This window comes from Poromitra crassiceps (assembly GCF_964638095.1).
Source record: "Poromitra crassiceps genome assembly, chromosome: 1".
Lineage (NCBI taxonomy): Eukaryota > Metazoa > Chordata > Actinopteri > Beryciformes > Melamphaidae > Poromitra > Poromitra crassiceps.
The window spans coordinates 12,490,747-12,510,479 of NC_139623.1; the positions used below are offsets into that span (position 1 = coordinate 12,490,747).

The 19,733-nt window shown below is 42.6% G+C and overlaps 3 protein-coding genes across 3 annotated transcripts in view; 2 read left to right on the forward strand and 1 right to left on the reverse strand.

The window, feature by feature from the left end:
- Positions 1–3,345, forward strand: part of fam171a1 (family with sequence similarity 171 member A1) — a 65,950-nt gene extending 62,605 nt beyond the window's left edge. The window contains exon 9 of the mRNA XM_083650397.1: positions 9–3,345. Coding sequence (XP_083506523.1) covers positions 9–1,580 — 1,572 coding nt within the window. The 3' untranslated portion in view covers positions 1,581–3,345. The remainder of the gene's footprint in view (positions 1–8) is intronic.
- A 4,286-nt stretch (positions 3,346–7,631) lies between these two features.
- nmt2 (N-myristoyltransferase 2) lies at positions 7,632–12,610 on the forward strand (the record flags this gene model as incomplete). Its single annotated transcript, XM_083632106.1, has 12 exons — positions 7,632–7,837; positions 8,435–8,552; positions 8,654–8,795; positions 9,542–9,660; positions 9,788–9,879; positions 10,022–10,138; positions 10,227–10,397; positions 10,564–10,672; positions 10,778–10,948; positions 11,061–11,228; positions 11,345–11,482; positions 12,497–12,610. The coding sequence occupies 12 exons, from the start codon at positions 7,632–7,634 to the stop codon at positions 12,515–12,517; spliced, it is 1,572 nt and encodes a 523-aa protein (XP_083488232.1). The 3' UTR covers positions 12,518–12,610.
- rpp38 (ribonuclease P/MRP 38 subunit) lies at positions 12,536–18,763 on the reverse strand. The gene is made up of 2 exons (XM_083650449.1): positions 18,675–18,763; positions 12,536–18,014 (listed from the first exon to the last, which is right to left on the reverse strand). Exon 2 carries the CDS (start codon positions 17,985–17,987, stop codon positions 17,166–17,168), a length of 822 nt encoding a protein of 273 aa, XP_083506575.1. The 5' UTR covers positions 17,988–18,014; positions 18,675–18,763; the 3' UTR covers positions 12,536–17,165.
- Positions 18,764–19,733: the final 970 nt, after the last annotated feature.

Sequence of the window (19,733 nt, forward strand, 5' to 3'; positions counted from 1 at the left end):
ATCTGTAGGTGCAGCTGGAACTGGTTTCCACAGCAACTGAACCTGACATGACCACGCCAATGCTGAAGCCTTCCTCCTACGAGCAACATGACAATCAGCATCAGCATGAGCTTATATCGCACGGCAAACACAGCCGCTCCTCTCTAGGCGCTAACAGTCGCCACGGCTCATCTCTTGGCAACCTGACGCCTCGCAGCAGAGACTACCGGCAGTCTGTGGAGACGTTCCCATTGAAGGCCGCCCTCTCCACTGGAACAGACAGGGGCTACCGCCAATCATACACTTCCGTCTGCTCGTCAGTCAATCAGATTTCACGACTGTCCTCAGCCAATCAGGTTCAAGTGTCAGCTAACCACCTGAGCAATGCCGGGATTGTTGACGGCATCTCCCCCTCCTCTCCCCCTCATTCCCCCAGCAGAGGGGAGGGAAGTGAGTGTAGACCAGCTGACTACCTCCTGTCCCGGTCTGTGGACCACCTGGAGCGTGCTAATCTCCAGTCTCTCTCGCGACCGGGCCAGCTGCTATGCTGCGGCTCCGTGGACCTACTGAGTGGGGGAGAAGGCTACCCGCGGGTGCGTCCGACACTGGTGATCCCAGCCCACTACATGCGCCTGCCTGGGGAGCACCCTCTGTGTGGCCAGGCCCTGCTGCTGCAGACTGACCAGCAGAGTGACCTGGAGACCATCCAGGCTGAGCTCAACGCCTCACACTCCCAGCAGCCCCGAGGGCAATCCCCCACAGACTGCGCTCCGGGTCCCGCCAAGCAGGGCGGTGCTGAGGGGCGTGGCCTGTCAGACTCTCTGTCTATTCCAACAGCGCTCGGGGAAACTGGACTCATGGAAATAAACAGTGAGGACACCTTGTTGGCTGAGAAGACTTTAATGGAACTAAGGGGAGGGAAGCCCCTCCCACACCCACGAGCCTGGTTTGTCTCATTGGATGGTCGTTCCAACGCTCACATTCGCCACTCCTACATTGACCTTCAGCGGGCGGGCTGCCACAGCAACACACCCGGTGCAGTTGGTCGGCAAGGTAACAGCAGTAGGGGGAGGAGGCATGGCAACGGCAACGATGCTAGTCTGGACTCTGGTGTGGACCTGAATGAGCCGAGAGCGGGGCGCAGGGGGAGGGAGGGAGAGAGGGAGGAGAGAGAGACTGATAAAGACAGATCAAAGGGCAGCTCTCCAGCCATGGCCTACACCCAGCTGGTGTACGTGGATGATCTCGATGTCGACGGTGGAGGCAGCGAGGAGGAGACGCCCAAGTGCAGCCCCCAGGACAGCACAGCAGGACCCATCCTGTCGGATAAGGCGCAGGTTCACCGAGGGGAGCTGGGGGAAGGAGAGAGGAGCGGGGTAGAGGGGGTACCAATACAAGAGGAGGTCCCCTCGCCGTCGTCTTCCTCCCCCGCCTCTCCTCCTTCCTTGCCCACACCAGAGGGCGTGACTTTCAGAACTGAGCGTGCACTGCTGTCAATGTCTCCTGATGAAGATGTAACAAACGATGATGGCGAGGAGGAAAAGAAGAGCCCCTGGCAGAGGAGAGAGGAGCGACCCCTGCTGTCCTTCAACCTCAAATGACCCACGCCTAACCCTAGTCCCCTCTGTCCAGACCATGACATGAAGGATAATGTCAGTTTCAGATGAAGCCCCTTATTCCCCTTTAGATAGCACTGAGAAACATATGTCGGCACTGGACTTCCAGGTCCACTTTCTCATCCTCGCGCCACACTACATGGTTATACCACTGACCAGGCATGGTGTACAGATTGCCTGAGTGAGATAAATGGACAAAAACAAATGGAATATTTTATGCACAACAGATACATGCCTCTTTTTGATATAAATAGCGTTGTAAACAAACTGCAGAGAAATAGGCGATGGGTGGTTCTCACAAAATAGGAGTATGAATCTTTTCTTGAGCCATATTGGCCTCTTGTCCGCTGACCTTAAAGTACTGGCTTTAGTGAGCGCAGTATGGCAAAACGCTTGCCCAACAATCCACCCCAACACAAACATGCAAAGCTGTACTTTAGATGGGTATATGAGTCCTATTGCTAGAATTTAATCTAGCCTATCAGAAGGCTGTGCGCGTTTATTTTTTGTATTGTTTTATTTTTATTTTTTTCATTTTATTGTTTTTATTTTTTTGGATGAAGGAAGGCGGACTAAAACCACTGTCCTCACCACAGCTGAATCACATAATGTGACACACCACTATGCTAGTGGGCACTGGGTAAGGATACAATACCACTACGATGGCTCCACCCACAATAATTGTGAGATGTAATATGAAGCATTTTGTTACTGTTGAACCACTGACTGGCATAATTTGCTCTGAAGGCTATGCATCACTTTTATACAGCTGCTTGAGATGCCTTTTTTTGTCATTTTAATTGCTATTGTTTTAATTGCCAAGTTGAAGTATTTTACCCGAAAATAGGCTAATTTTGTTTTTATTCAAATATGTTAAGGGCTTTGTTTTCTTGACCTGCCTTATTGCTATACACACCTTTGACCTGAAACCAAACTGCTTTTGCTTGCTGTAGTTCACACTATTTCACCATTTCCACATGTTCCAAGTGCCTTTGAACAAGCTGACTCTACACAGTTGAACAAATTACCTTATTTATTTCTCGCCTTCTTTTGCCTTTAGCTTTCCTCCTCTACCTCAGTCCTCCCCCTCTCTTCCTCCCTCCTCCCTCCTGTGAAAGAAAGCATGCAGTCAACTCTCTTCCTCAGCACTAGCATATTACAAGCTACACTGCAAACGTCTTGGAAAAATGTCTACCAGCTGCAATTGCAAAAATCATCTTACACTACGGTAATCAGTCAGGCATTATTCCCCTAGGGTGAGCATTTTGAGGTTTTCACTGTAGCCGGGATACAGCTAGATACGATTGTATGTGAAGATAAACTGCAGGTGGTGTTAGTGCATTTCTTTATTTTTTTGAGTGTGATTGTCTTGAATGTGTTTACACGTGCCTCTGGGGTTGGTGGCAGTATTTGTTTGCATTGCTGCTGCCGGCTGTGAGTTTGCAGTTTTGCTGTGATTCATGCAAGTGTGTTGAGAAATGTGCACACGTCCACTCAAGGTTGATATAGTCATAGAAGTCATATCGGTGTGTGTATAGTTCTTTCTCTTCCACTCCCTCTAAGTGCTCAAAGTGATGTGTGAGCTTTTGTTGTGAATGGCATCTTCTCTCTTAGTATCGCAGAGCAACAACCAATTGTTGGGTAGAGTTGCACTATATTTTACTGTACACAGCACCCTGAGTGTGTACTATACTGGTTGCTTTGCATTATATTTGAAGCCTATTATTCTGAATAAACAGCCAAACTGGTGTATTGTGTCTGTTCTTCTTGATCAAATGTGAACTTAGAAGTAATTGCCATTTCTCTCCTGTGGGTCATCGTTTGTCCCTTTACCTGAAAAGAACATGAGAAAGCAAGATTTTAGGTGATTAGTATAATTCTGTCAGTCGAATCGGATTTGGCTTGTGTCCTCCTAGTCCATCTGATGGACTTTTCCTGCATTCGCGTATGGGCCGTTTCGGCATTTTTTGAGTATATGGTCTTAAATTAAGGCTAGGTATTTTTTTGGGGGTATTTGACAAAAATCAATCATAGTTATCATCTTTATACGATCCTAAGACCTATTTTCAAAAATACTCCTCAATTTACTCCTGGTCCATCTGATGGACCCATTGACTTCCATTGAAACCACTCTATTGGTACTCCCAGCAAATTTTTACAAAATTAATTTATTTCATTTATTTCAGTGGGCATCCTGGACCAAATACCTTGAACTTTGACCTTAATATCTAACCTTGGAGTTGGTAGAAATTTTGGGGGAGTTACATGGTCTCAAAGTCCATTGCATAGTTGTCCCATTGATTTCAATGTTAATTTTGCACAAAAAGAAAAACATTTTTTAGGATAGATAGACTAAAGCTCGTTTGTGTTTTTTGGGGAAAATGGCTGGTAGTCCAAAACATGCGCTTTTTGGATTTTTGGCTCAAAATATGAAAAAATACTATTTTTTACAAAAAAATCACAAAAAATACAAAAACCCACTGATGATGTCACAATGTCTGTGACATCATCAGTAATGTCATCAGTGACATATTATTGACAAAAAATCATCTCATGACATCACTGATGATGTCATAGGCTAGTGATGTCATAGCTATTGTGACATCATGCCTGCAAATCTTTGATACTAGGCATCTTGCAGTGGTGACTTTTGTAAAACACCCCAACCTGCCCATAATATCAGACCCAAAGCCAGTTTGTCTTTATGGAAATGGGGGAAAAAAATCACTTTTTTTTTTTACTGTACCTACTGTACACTGGCATTTGAGGGGTTAAAATTCGAATAGGTATGAAATGTTGGTATGAGGTATTAGGGAAGAAGTTACCAATGAATTATAAACAATTAAAAAAAAAAATTATATTCATAAATGAATACATTATAAATATGACGGTCCATCAGATGGACTAAGAGTAAATTGAGGATTCTGCGGCAGTAGGACACAAGGGTTAATATGAATATTTGGCTATTTTCCCCCCCTTTGTTTTTCTTTTAATAAGACTATCTGGCAATCAGAAAATCCATTGGCATGAGCTTGTTTAATTGGGACTTGGTTTTATGGTATTAATAGGCTGATACTAAAACTGAACCAAAATAGGCACAATCTATTGGGAGAAACCAATTATATGTCAAATCACATTCAGCACCCCCATAGAAGTAGAATGGAATGATCCTTGTTTTATAACCACATTTTGACTATTCAACTGAGATTGGCAGTTGAATCAGGCTCCTCAGAACAAATTGTCGAATCATTGACTATTTGGGGTCACCCTTAGCTGAGTCAGCTTCAAGTTAGTGATGAAGACGGGAAGATCTAATCCAGAAATACTCGTGTCCTCTCAAGCAAATTGAAGCATTAACAGACATACCCTACTGTTCTCAGTGGTCTAATCTCGACAAGACTACCATAAAAGAAAAAGCAGAAGCCAGTTGGCTCGGTGAAGGTGCTTTAGTTTGAACCCTGCCACTTTAGCATCCAAAATACACTTTCAAGTGCTCAGCCGACCATTCTTTTAGGTCAGGCAACTAACTAGCTGGCATGCTGTTCATACTTTGAGGGTTAAGGGGCCTTGGCATTAGTGGTTTGTGTAGGAGAGAGACTAGATCATGCTTCATTTTCACTTTGTGACAGGTACTTATGCAGGATGTGTGTGGTATGGTTTCCTGAACCTAGGCACCAAACGACTCATGCATGAATTGTTGCTTGGACATTATACTGGGAATGTATGGCTTTTGTACAACACCAGTTGGAATAGAGTGCCCTATACCTCCACTCACATGAACGTCAAAGATGGGTTCAAGATAAGTTTGTTTCTAAGTTTTGTTTTATTTAAGTCAGCACCATTATAACTGTAGTGCTGTAGGCATAGATACAGGTTAGTTGTTTTGACAACTAGAGGCATTCAAAAACAGAAACCGACAAAACGAAAAACAAAACAAAGTGCAGGTAGAGACATGTAACCCTATCTGGGCTTATGCTTGGTCTCTACCTCAGAAAACAATCTGTACATACAAAGTATGGAATATAACAGAAACCAGGGGAAACAAAACAGTAGAAAAAGAAAGAAAACCTACAGTAAGAGCAATCCAAATGAATGGCGATGTGAGGTGAGGTAGATTGTAAGACAACACAATACCCACACACACAGACACACCCACACAACAGTGCAACCAAATCATGTGCTGCCAGTGGCACAGTTAGTCATGATTATGAACCCTGCATACTAGAGCCCGACCGATACTGGATTTTTGGGACCGATGCCGATATTACGGAGTGAAAAAACTCTGATATCGATATATCGGCCGATATTCTTATATTATATATACACATTATATTACACACTTTTTTTTTGCAATGATCCCTGAAATATCAAACACTTGACAAAGACATGACTTGATGTGACTTGAGATATGTAATGTATAGGCAACAATAAACGTTATTGTCCAAAATGACATCAATGCAATGAAACGGTAAACTTCACTGGGAATTTAATTCTAAATAATTAGAAACACAAAAAGACATATTATATATATATATATATATATATATATATATATATATATATATATATATATATATATATATATATATATATATATATATATATAATAATGTATGTACTGTATGTACAGTATATATATGTATGTATATATATACACACTTTGACCACTCAATGTTCCGACATCCCATTATTCCAACCGACCACTTAATAGTCCGACAAAGGCATCATTGGGTTAGGGTTAGGGGTTAGGGTTGCGGCCTGACAGAGAATGGGATGTCGGTTCAATGATGTAAATTTTGTCTGACTATTAAAGGAACACTCCGCCCATTTTCAACCAGCTTTGTATCATTAGAACATCAGTAGTATTATCAGAAAACTGTAAATGGTTTTGAAGTCTGTCATTTAATTTGACAGTTATTGAGTGTTAAAGTGTGGACCAGTGACATCACTGGTCCACACTAACTCAAATTAATAACTCATTAACTCAAATCAACTCTCAATAACTGTCAAACTATTCATCATTCATCTAGTTTGACAGTTATTGAGAGTTGATTTGAGTTAATGAGTTATTAATTTGAGTTAGTGTGTTAAAGTGTGGACCAGTGATGTCACTGGTCCACACTTTAACACTCAATAACTGTCAAATTAAATGACAGACTTCAAAACCGTTTACAGTTTTCTGATATACTACTGATGTTCTAATGATACAAAGCTGGTTGAAAATGGGCGGAGTGTTCCTTTAAGTGGTCAGAATAATAGAATGGGGGTCGGACCAGCGAGTGGTCGAACTAAGGGGAGGTCGGATCAGTGACATGTTACTGCAGCTACATCATATCTGCTACTCATCCGCCATAAGAGCGAGCACCAAAACCTAGGTAAAGGACAGACACTAATTATAATAAATCTTTACTCAAGACAATATTTAAATTCAAACAAATACATTACCTTGCTTAGCACGGAAACAATAAACATCCCAACTCAGCACAGCAAGACTACCCTGCACTCACACAAGAAGCCATGATGTCAAACAGCAAACACTGGACAATGAAGTGAGGTCAACTGTAAACATGAAAGGGTTATAAATATTGCAAGAGACCTGCCCTGACCAATCAGAACCAAACGAGTTAACGATGGACAGCTAAATTGTAACTTCCACAATTGTACAATACAGATAGCGGTAGTCGTGGAATTCTGGACAAAATCATATCTAATCAGAGACCAAATCTAATAAAATTGGGGGTATGTTGCCCTAATGTGTACTCAAGTAGGGGTCATTGACCTTGGTATAAAAAGATTGAGAAAGAGCCTTTTTCACAGCAGCCATTTTGTGTTCTCAAAAAGGTAGGCCTAAAATGGATTGGAAGTTGGAAACCCCCATTAATGTTTTGGTTGCACTGACTGCACCTGTGTTTACCTGCACTGACTGCACCTGTGTTTACCCTGCTTTTTACACCAAAAAATGGCTGCTGTGAAAAAGGCCGATCGCTACCCTAAAATGTAGGAGTTTGGCTGTGTTTTCATCGCGGTGGCCTCTAGATGGCGCTGTTTCCACTGTCGCCTCCTTTGTTTTTCCGTCGCTCGCGCTGGCTGTCCGTGTTCTGGTGGCTGCTGACATTTTTTTATATTTTCATGATGGCGGAGGACAGCGAATCCGCGGCCAGTCAGCAGAGCCTGGAGCTAGACGACCAGGATACCTGCGGCATAGACGGAGATAACGAAGAGGAGAATGAGCATATGCAAGGGTCAGGATGGTCCGTCCAGCCCAGTGGGAAACGCAGTATTTCAGGCAGCCTGCGTGTGTGTGTGTGCGTGCGTGTGTGCGTGTGTGCGTGCGTGTGTGTGTGTGTGTGTGTGTGTGTGTGTGTGCGTGCGTGCGTGCGTGCGTGCGTGTGTGTGTGCGTGTGTGTGTGTGTGTGTGTGTGTGTGTGTGTGTGTGTGTGTGTGTTGGCTAGCGCACTAGCTAGCTATCGTTAGCTGACACCCATAAACCAGGCATCTATTACAAGGCCGTCATTTTAAACAAATGCAATAGTCACAAAGAGAAATACTGATTTGAGACGTTTGTGGCAGGATTACACATCGCTATCTTAATTCTGTATGTCGCCACGTACAAATGGATAGATTAGCATGCTCCTAGCTAGCTGGTGACTAACTGTTAATATGGCATGAGGATGACAGCGACAGCGAGACTCTGAAACAAACACCGTTAGCTGTCATTCGTTGCTATGGTAGCTAGCTCTCCAGTTGTTTTGGGCAACGTGTTTAGAAAAATATGAACTCGAGACCAGCAAAACAGTCGTTTATTGATGTGCTGTGCGTGCGTGCGTGTTTGTGTGTAGGAGTCCAGGGGGAGATTTGGGGGCCAAGAGGAAGAAGAAGAAGCAGAAGAGAAAGAAAGAGAAGCCAAGCTCGGGAGGAACCAAGTCGGACTCTGCCTCTGACTCTCAGGAGATCAAGGTGTGACAAAGGGCAATCATACCTTGTCGTCTCACCTCTCACTGTATGGCCATAATGTCCAGTCTTCTTATGTACATCATGTGTCCCTTCTCTGCGTGTAGAACCCTGGCTTGCCCATTCAGAAGCTACAGGACATCCAAAGAGCCATGGAGCTGCTGTCCTGCCAGGGTCCAGCCAAGAGCATTGATGAAGCAGCCAAGCACAAGTATCAGTTCTGGGACACACAGCCTGTGCCCAAGTTAAGTGAGTACCTACTTTGCAGGAAAGGTCAGTCATTACATACAGGTTAGATGTTCCCTTGGTAACCGCTTGATTCACTTTCAGAAAACAAAAACACAATAACACGGAAACAGTTTTTATTTTATTTTATTAATTAATTAATTTAACCTTTATCTATCCAGGTTAGCCTCATTGAGATTAATAATCTCTTTTTCAAGAGGGACCTGGCCAAGGAAAGTTATCTCAGTTGTCAGCAGGTTAATGATCTCCTTTACCTAGTAGTACTGTTTCTCTGTGCACAGTGCCATCTAATGGTGATATCTTGTCACAGTCTTCATGTTCTGTGCTGCTCCAAGGCATTCTTATGTCCCATAGACATGTCAGCTGTGAGGTACAATTGGGGGGGTTGGGGTCCCAGGGATATACTGATTGGACACGCATTAATGGCATTGGATTGAGCTGTTTCCATGACAACTATTGGTGGAGAACACCTCAATGTGCAGGAGGGCTAGTGTCATCAGCTTGCCTGGTCAATACAGGACCCACTGAGGCATTTGCTTTGTAAGTGTCAGATTGAGGCTGTCAGCAGTTTTCAAATTGGTTTTAACATTTTGCAAAAGAACGTTGTCAATGGAAATGTTGTTGTGGCTCAGAAACGTGCCATCAGAGTGGAATGCAACAAAATAAACCTCGTGAATCCATTGCAAATCAGCAGTAAATGAGTGGAGACGAGTTTGAAATGCTTGACAACCACTGTGCTGTTTGTGCAGATGAGGTGGTGACGAGCCATGGGGCGATCGAAGCCGACAAAGAGAACATCAGGCAGGAGCCATATTCCTTACCTCAAGGCTTTATGTGGGACACTCTGGATCTCAGCAATGCAGATGTAGTGAGTGCATTTTTTTGATGTGCTAATGACGAGGTCACACTACGATACTGAGACAATATCTAAAATATATGCATTTTGTAGAAATGAAGCACTAAAATAAATTGATTGTTGACTGTCTCTTTCTCAGCTGAAGGAGTTGTACACATTGTTAAATGAAAACTATGTGGAGGATGACGACAACATGTTCCGATTTGATTATTCACCCAACTTTCTCAAATGGTAAGATCTCAGTTGTATTATTGTACGTGTCCATCACCTGGCTGCTGTTGACTCAACTGTCCACTTAAACTGTGTGTTTCCCCCCCAGCAGGTAGTTTATTTATCTATCTGCTCTCCCACTAACCCTCTCCTCCCCTCTCAGGGCCCTGCGTCCTCCTGGCTGGTTACCACAGTGGCATTGTGGAGTGAGAGTGTCCTCAAATAAGAAGCTGGTTGGCTTCATCAGTGCCATTCCTGCAGATATACACATCTATGACACGTGAGAGAGACACAGAGTGCACTCTTAACCTAAACAAACTCTTTGACTCCAATGCTTGAACCATCTCCCTTTGCCTCTGCTTCTCTAGGTTGAAGAGGATGGTTGAGATCAACTTCCTGTGTGTTCATAAAAAGCTGCGCTCAAAGCGTGTTGCTCCAGTCCTGATCAGAGAGATCACACGGAGGGTCAACTTGGAGGGAATATTCCAAGCCGTCTACACAGCAGGGGTGGTTCTGCCTAAACCTGTGTCAACATGCAGGTACACTATGCAATGTTCTTACACAAAAGGGCTAATTTAAAACCACCAAAACTTTTGAAAATAATGTCATGTGCAAATGATTCATTCTAGATTAAATTGTTAAGTGTATTGTATTGTGTAAGTGTAAGAAGTCTTCTTTTCCCCCCACCTTTGTCTATCTGTTCAGGTATTGGCATCGTTCTTTGAACCCCAGAAAGCTTGTGGAAGTGAAGTTCTCCCACCTGAGCAGGAACATGACCCTGCAAAGAACCATGAAACTCTACAGACTATCAGATGTAAACACTCAAATCTATCAGTCCAGGCGCTCTCTCTCTCTCTTTATTATGCAGTCATTGCAGAAACTTGTATTGACTCATCTCTCGCTCTCTCCGCCCATGTAGAGCACCAAGACCCCGGGTCTGCGGCCGATGGAGAGGCGCGATATCCGCCAGGTGACCGAGCTGCTACAGAAAAACCTGAGGCGTTTCCAGCTGGCACCCTCGATGGGAGAAGAGGAGGTGGCTCACTGGTTCTTGCCACAGGACAACATCATAGACACATTTGTAGTGGAGGTACCTAATCCATGTCATGCCTCAAACTCTATGAAGGCCTGTCTGTTGTTTCTATCTGTTTAAGTAGTTTTGTGTGTGTGTGTGTGTGTGTCTCTCTCTCTCTCTCTCTCAGGGTGCTGGTGGTGTGCTGACAGATTTAACTAGTTTCTACACTCTGCCCTCTACCGTGATGCACCACCCTCTCCACAGGAGCCTGAAGGCTGCTTACTCTTTCTACAGTGTTCATACACAAACCCCACTACTGGACTTAATGAATGATGCACTGATCCTGGCTAAGCTGGTAATGTTACTCTCAAGAGACACGTGTATGCAAAGTTGTAGTGAAACACATGCTAACACCAGTGTAATTCATCGTGAGACTCAAGACTACAACTTCTTATTCTGTGTGTTTAACAGAAAGGCTTTGACGTGTTCAATGCCTTGGATCTAATGGAGAATAAGGTGTTCCTGGAGAAGCTCAAGTTTGGCATTGGAGATGGGAATCTGCAGTATTACCTCTACAACTGGAAATGTCCCCCTATGGACCCCGATAAGGTCAGTGGCACTTTGTGTGTGGTATGAGTGTGATATGTTTGCCTCCACACAAAAGCTGTCAGTCAGTCAGTTACGGAGTATACAGTCTCAGAACCTGAAGAGAAAGATGATTGAAATAGGTCCTAAAATTATTCTTTAGCAGTTGGTGGAGTCTACAGTTCAAAGTGTCTAACTGGACTGGACTAGTTTAAAAATAGAGAATGTTTTACCATATTAGCCCGCTATAGACCAAATCACCGTGACGTCACCATGTAAACAAATTTACTTCCGGGTACCACTTGGGGAAGGCGGCAGGTTTAAATGTGCGTGTTGTCAAATAAATGCTGTCAAACCCTCTCGTTGTTTTCGGCCGACTACTTTCAATTTAAATGGTTAAACGGTTGGTAAACATGCTTGTCCGACGTATCTAGCCTTTCTTCTGTGTTTGTTTTATGTAGTGTTAGCTAGCTAATAACGTTTGTTAGTCTGTCAAACTCGCTGTTTTTTTGCAGACTCGTAACCTCGCGTCACCAGGCTCTTCTCGGCGAGAGCAGAGTCGTTAACGTTACAGACAGAGCTACCGACGCCACGTTAATTTAATTTAGCGTCAAGTCTGGTCCAACAGGTAAATAAGCTAGTCTGGTCTCCACTAACGTTAGTGAAAGTGTTGTTATGAATGATATTAAACAACAACACAACACGAACGAACCATTTTTGTCTTCTTTGTCTGTTTTTGTCTTCAACATGTCAGTTTGTGCCGTTCACCGCCATTATAATGTGTGGACCCATGGGTACCCGGAAGTAAATGTAAACATCCCGGTGATTTGGTCTATAGCTCAATTAATTAATCTTTTTAATGTCAAGAGAAAAAACGAATGTGAAAATGTAGGTCACTTGTGAATTGTGCTTTGAAATCACTGGTAATGATGATCACTCTCTATTTTGATACACTGAAAAATCTATGGTTCTTTTTCTTCTCACTCATCCATGTATTGTGTTGAAATACATCTAATAGCAGGATTACCTCTGTTTCAGGTTGGCCTTGTACTCCAGTAGCTAGCCTGTTTCACGACTGCGACACACACTGATCAAGAGGTTGGTCAATGACCTCTGGCTGTTCCATACCTGGACATACAGGTAGCCCAAGCTAGACAATGAGAACTACAACAGTAAAACCAACCTGGTGACTGGGAAGCTTGCCTCACTTGAAGCAGTTCTCCCAGCACTTGTGTCATCGAGAACATTCTCTCAGTTCACCCGGAGCTGAAGACTCTTAAATCATCAACATCCTGAATGTGAAGTCATGCTATGCCTGAGATACTCGTCCAGTACAGACATGACACACTCACACAGACAGACACACAGACAACCCCCCCCCCCCCCCCACCCGCAAGACGTACAAGAGTATAGCCTGACATTGATTTTCTGTTTTTGCTCAACAGACCCTTGTTACTAGGGACAGGTATGTCAGTTAATTTAACTTATGTTCGCACAACAGATATGGAACTAATCTATAAGGATAAACATGCCCAAACACATCATATGATTACAAACTGTTGTAATCTTTTTCCATCAGATCCAAATGAACATTTGTTGTGGCCCTACTGAAACTTTAATTATATAAGGTGGTACATCAATTGATGAATTACTACTCCCACCCCTTTCTAATAACATTGTGGTTAGAAGTTCCCCTCTTCTATTGTGTAATTTGGTTTGCCAAAAAACGACTCATTAGCTTGCAGCTAGTGGTATTGATCGGTTTGAATGAGGAATGCAAACATGTTTCTTCCTTCCTCTTAACCTTTATTTAACCAGGGTAATCCCCAGGGTAAACCAGGTTTCTAGGGTTGCTGACGTAAGGGTTGAACCCCCCCCCCCCACACACACACACACACACATACACACACACACACACATATTGTGACAAAGCCTACTGAAGGAAAATATCAGATTAAACTTCAAAAATGAAAAGCTATCTCTAGCTCTTTAAGCATGCACACAAGGTACGCACACACACACACACACACACACACACACACACACACACACACCAACACCAACACACAACACAACGCACACACACACACACACACACACACACAGACCAACAAGCTACACTGGATATCTTCAAGGAAAGACTCATCCAACTGGTGCATTGATATACACATTTTTGTTAAAAAAAATATATAGTTACATGTACATTTAAAGCCAGATCATATTTATTCCTGTAGTGTGAGTTCGGGGTTTGGGAGGATTGATCCAAAGTATTTTCCTCAAAAGTAGTGTAGATGTCATTGACTTTGGAGTTTGTATGGACAGTTCAGACAATGTGGGTTTTAGGGATTTTTGATGAAGAATGTATTGCATCAACGAAGCACAATTTTTGAGTTCTTAAATAAGCAAAAGCGTCATTAAAGGAGTAGTTGGCCCACATTTTAAAATGGTTGGGTTGTGCTACGTACAAGCCTGGTTTTACAAATAAAGAATGTCAGTTGTGAACATGTTATAAACCTGTCTCTAGGCTAGGCATTTGTAAGAAAACATTAAAAGCACACATCTTGTGTGGTTATTATATTTACTGTTCTGCTCATGCACGTCTTATTCACATTTTCAGCCCAAAGTGGTTTGGCCTTGCGTGTTCAAGGCTTGTGCTGTCCCAAAGGAGCAGTGAAGCAAAATAACTATTTGAAGATACTTTCTATCAAGGTTGTGACTTGTATGCAAAAAGTCCAGATGACTGAAGTGAGAATGATTTCCGTGTGCACAGGCAGGGCACTGAGTGTCAAGGGCAGGACAACCCTGTAGCTAAAGCAGACTGGATTTTAAATTGCATATTAAAAAAAAGATAATAAAAAAACGTAGTGCTGTCTGGAGACAGGTTAATGGCATAGTAAGAGCTTACTTTGTTTGAAATACTCAGTTGTTTACGCGCCTTCAAAGCAGCCACGGTCAGTTTTCTTTTGTTAATTTTTAGTCGTTGCCCCTTACAAATCACTGCGAGAGACCTACCCCTTGTGTTCCACAAGCAAATTGGAAGCATTTATTTTATGACGACTTGCTCCGATCTGTTGATGGGGAGACATAGCAGCAGCAGTTTAGTGAGCCTGTGATCATTTTGAATCCCCAGAACAGCCACTGATTGGCCAAAAGTATGAGGCTGTGGTTTTAAGCATTTCCAGGTACAAATGTGTGCATGTGGTTAACCATCAATCCCCTCACCTAGGAAGTTGAATGTGTTCTTAATACACTTGCTTGGTTAAATACGTTATAAGCTACTGTAAAGAATTGAGCACAAAATTCAAAGGATCTGGGGAGTGATGTTTAGCACTTAGTCAGGGTGCGATGGCTGAATGAACATGAGCCTATATTGCTAGTGGTTGCGTCAAGGTAGAGAAATGAGTGCATTGAAGTTTGAGCTATCCGCCTTTCTCCCAGGTGCATTTTTATTGACTTCATTGAATTTGTTTTTGAATGGTACTGTGTTTGCGTGTCAGAAAAATGTAGGTAATTTTTTTAGTGTGTTGTGCAGCTAATTGCGTGAAATTCTTTGAACAGTTCTGATATTTATAATTGTACTTTGTTAAATGTTTTACGACATGATTCCTGTCCTGTTTTTCAGTATTTCCTTAACATTTCCAAATTAAATAGGCAACAACAAAATGAACGGTTCAGAGTGCTTGGCAGCTCCTTGTGTTACATTCACCAGCACGAGGATCCTTGAAACAAAACAATCAAAATTTACAAAGTAGCCAACACTGTCATGTGTATGCTGCCTGTTGTCAGACCACTCCTTCTACAATGGAGCTGCTTGAAGTGTGCTGGTACACCTAAAAAGACTATGTTAACATGTCCTTCCTTATTGCTCCGTCTTGAGTTTATTACTTTGATGTTGCTCTTAATGTGGCATTGCAAAATTAAGAGGTCAAGGCTGCTGTCATGTTCAATTCTCTTCTGTATGTGATGTCATCTTCTCTCAACCATATATATATATGTTTGTATATGTGTGTGTATATATAGATGTGTATATATATATATACACACATATATATACACACATATACATATGCAAGGAAAGGACAAGTGCAGTGAGATGTGGAAGGACTAAATTCAGTGCTTCAGGGTTCAGTGATTTTTTTTAATGCATTGATAGGTGAATGAGTGACATTCATAAAGGAGGATGCTAGACACCACTTGCATAAATTTAACACTGAAAATGTTAAACAGGCCTTTTTTTGAGTCAACGTGTGCCTCCTGGATGTGGGTTGGTTGTGTCTCGATGTTTGAATGAATTCTGAGCATGTCAGTTTTGCTGCGGTGATGAGATTCAGAATTGAATATTACTAGCCACACCCTTTAGTGAGAACTCAACCTGAAGTACCTGCCTTATTTAAAATATTTTTATTTTCTTTCTTTTTTTAGATACTGGGGCGTGGGGAGGGGGGTAATGAAGAGAAATGCAGATTTCTCTAACTGAAGAACAATGTTTTTTATTCCATTGCAGGCTGTGAAAAAGCTGAAGAACCTGTACCAGCATCATTTAGACATGACCCCATGCAAATACTGAACAGAATCTGTTTCAACACGCGCGTCGGTTATACCAGCATGGATATTTGATTGAATAAACTCACTTTAAAAGGAACATGACTGTTGCACTTCTTTAACATGACATGAGCATTAGAATAACAGTCCTAGTCATTTACTGCAGCACTGCAAACCAGTTTATGAGTCCAAAATATTTCCAGAGGCTACTTAACTTATGTCATATTATAGCAATGCCTTCCTACAAATTAAAGTTTTTTTTCTGCAGAGAACTCTTGACTACACACCAACTCAAAATCAAGCTTTTTTTTTTTACTCAATCTATTTAGAGAATTTCAAAGTTAGTCTCACATTTTTTATGTTGAAATGGCTGAAACTTGGGGTGCTGTGAAAACACATCACTCCATAATTTCTAACAATGGCTGATATATTTGTGTTCAGGAACCCTGACATTAACCCAAAAGTCAAATGTAGGCTACGCACAGTCAGCATTACTGACTAGGCTTGGCCGGTATACCGGTATATTTAGATTATACCAGGGTATGATTTTCAATACCGTCAAAAATACTGACGCTCCTCTTTCTATTAAATTGAATTATGGAGAATGAGATGCTGCACTGAGGTGATGTAGTGCTCACAGCACGTCAGTAGAGGGTAGTCTCTATTGGTGGAACAGGCAGAGGCAGCACTGTGCGCAGGACCAGCTGAGCTGAAAGCTGAGAGAATAATGGCAACTGAAGGTGCCAGGGCGGCTGGACTCTTAGCCTATATATATTTAGGTCTATTTTTATTTTCTATATGCCATTTGTAGGCTACTTTTCTTTTACCTTATTAATAGACATGTTTCAAGCAACACTATATTGTTTAAGACCACTTTACATACAGGCCTGCCCATAACGGTTAATTGCCATTCGTTCATTCATTCATTTGTGAACATTGTGCATGCAAAATAAAGTTTTCTGAAACATAGATCAAGTTCAAGAAGTACCCAGGTGTAGCCTGAAAAGGTGAGTTTTTAGTCTCCGCCGAAAGATTGGCAGAGATTCGGCCGTTCTGACCCTTCAAATATTTGGTTTGAGTCTCCATGCCATTTGACGGTCTTTGATCTAAGCTACATGTATTTGCCATGGTAAGCTATTTTCCATGCCATTTGACGGTCTTTGATCTAAGCTTTCTTCTTCTTTTGTGTTCTTTTCTTTGAAGGGTTAGCAATGATTTTTTTCACTTTGAGTGGTTGCAGAGTGACAGAGGCAGATTCAGCGATGACATCCTCAGGTTCACTTTCCAATTTCCTTTTCTGGCCCCTCGTCTCACCATGTTCCTCCTCCGTGTCGACCGGCCCCTTGGATGTCACACTGGGCTCTGCGCCTTGCAGCCAGGCAACATCCAGTGGAGGCACTCTGGGAACGATGGCGTCAACCGTGTCAGTAAAAATCCCATCTTCCTTTGAGCCACAGTGCCTGAATCCCAGTGCCAGCACACTTTTCAGGCCCAGTGGCTCGCACACGCACTCGCTCAGCCGCGGCACCTGGCAGGCCGGCACGCGTCTCGTGGCGCTCAGTCCAATCAGGTGTGCCGTCATATGTTGTGGTTTGACAGACTTGCACACAAGCACCAGTTTGAGCTCGTTCCTCTCCAGAGCCTTGGTGACCTCGTTGATGCCGATGGCCAGCTGTCTCCGAGCTGCCACGTCTGTCCAGCCGTTTTTCGGTCGATCCTGGACTTGTGCTTCCCGGCTCACCAGAGGAATGGATTCCGATGCCGCAGGAGGTTTCTTCTCTTTCTTCTTCCCCCACGGGTGAAACACAGTCACCTCTTTCTTCTCCAGCCCAGTGGAAACCAGTTTGTCCTTCAGGGTTTTCAGGATGAACTGCATGTCTCCTTGGGGAAGCGGGCTCCACTGCAGGTTGAAGGGTGAGGTGAAGGAACTCTTGGCTGGAATCTGCCTTCTCAGTTCCTTCTTTGACAGCTTGCGTGGAGTGGCCATGCTTCTCTGGAATGAAGACAAGAAATCCTGCAGTAAACAAAAACCACATTTCCATTAGTAGAAGTGGGTTTTTTAAGATCCATACTTTAATGGCCCCACAACGATCTGCTGCGCAACAGCATTCATTTCAAAAGCAGTCAAATTTAGTTTGAGGGGGGAATGAAAGACAAGAAAGAGCAAAACATTGGTAAAACATTAAACTACTACTAAACTACTGTTCCAGTTGGAGGAGCTGTACTTTGTCCATGTTTGGTTTGAAGATGGGGTGTCATTAACTATATGTTCAATTACTGTGTATGAATTTCCCTAGAAATTTAGCATTTTCCTGATTAAATGCATCCTCGGACTGCATAAGTGAGGATTGACCTGCCCTAGTCCCTAAATCAAACACACCTAGGCCTACTGTACACTTTACTCAGTCTAGGTTTAGTTGTACCTCGCTCCGTGTAACATGAGATTCTAGACTGATAATTTCTTGTGATGTAGTTTAACTACATTTTGAAAGTAATTTTAGTTTGACAAGCTTAATATTTTTGAGAGTAGTTAAGATGTAGTTTAACTACTTTTCATTGTCGTTTCATGTAGCTGGTTTGGCTAAGTTTGGTAACAATCAGCCTCTGGTCAAGAACAATAGTCGACACACCGCGGTGGTAAACACATGACATTTGGTACGTTACTTTAGTTTACCTGAACTGAAGTTTTCTCTGCACTCTTAGTAACACATCAAAACCACAATTCTGTTTCTTTTTGCCATTCTTCGTGTTGCAATCTTCTTCAACCAATATGCTTCAATCCAAAAGGAATAGCTCGAAGGGCGCCGCCATTTTGTTTGAATCGAAAAAACTTTATTGAGATTTGTGAACATGCCACTTCATCTTCTTCTTCTTCTTTTAGATTTCCGGCAGTGTGGACGCTACTAGGCGTATTACTGCCCTCCGCAGGTCAAACTAATTAAATCACACTTCATATTCTCTGATACAGTCCTGATTCATGCAGAAACTGCAACACTGCTTTAATTATCAACTGGTTATTATGACCAAAGAAAACTTTAATGGAAAAGGAAGCTACTCCTAGACCACTTGTCAAACTTTTAAACAAAATTTCCCTTTCTTTTTTATACTTAGCACATTCCAGGTGTGTTTTCCCACAATGTACAAACACTGATTCAACCCACAGTGTCCGATCCTCAGTCTGCAAATCTTAACACTATCCCTTCTGGATCCATAATAATAAAAACTTGTTTTTTTAACCTGAGCTTGTAATGAAAATAAATGTCTCCCCTTCACCTCCTTTTCCCATAACCCCTGCCACTCTCCTTCCACTCCACCCTTGATTTTCTCTCTGAGTTCTACTCTTCCCAGGGAAATATTTACATCTATATCATCCCTTTTCAGGCTTTCTTTGGCTACAGAGTCTGCTGATTCATTTCCCTCTATTCCCACGTGTCCCGGAACCCAGCAAAACTTTACAACACAATCATTCTTCTCAATTCTATATAATAATAACAAAATTTCATTCACTAGATCAGGTCGAGCTTTTGACTTCCCTGCTCTTAAAGCAAACAGAGCAGCAGCTGAATCAGAACATATAATTACCTGCCTTGGTTTTACTTCCTCTACCCACCATAAAGCCCACATTATAGCCCCCAACTCTGTTACAAAGACAGAACTTCCATTTGTGATTCTTTGACCCGATTTTATTCCCAATTTAGGAATACACATCCCAAATCCCGCTTTCCCACTTTCT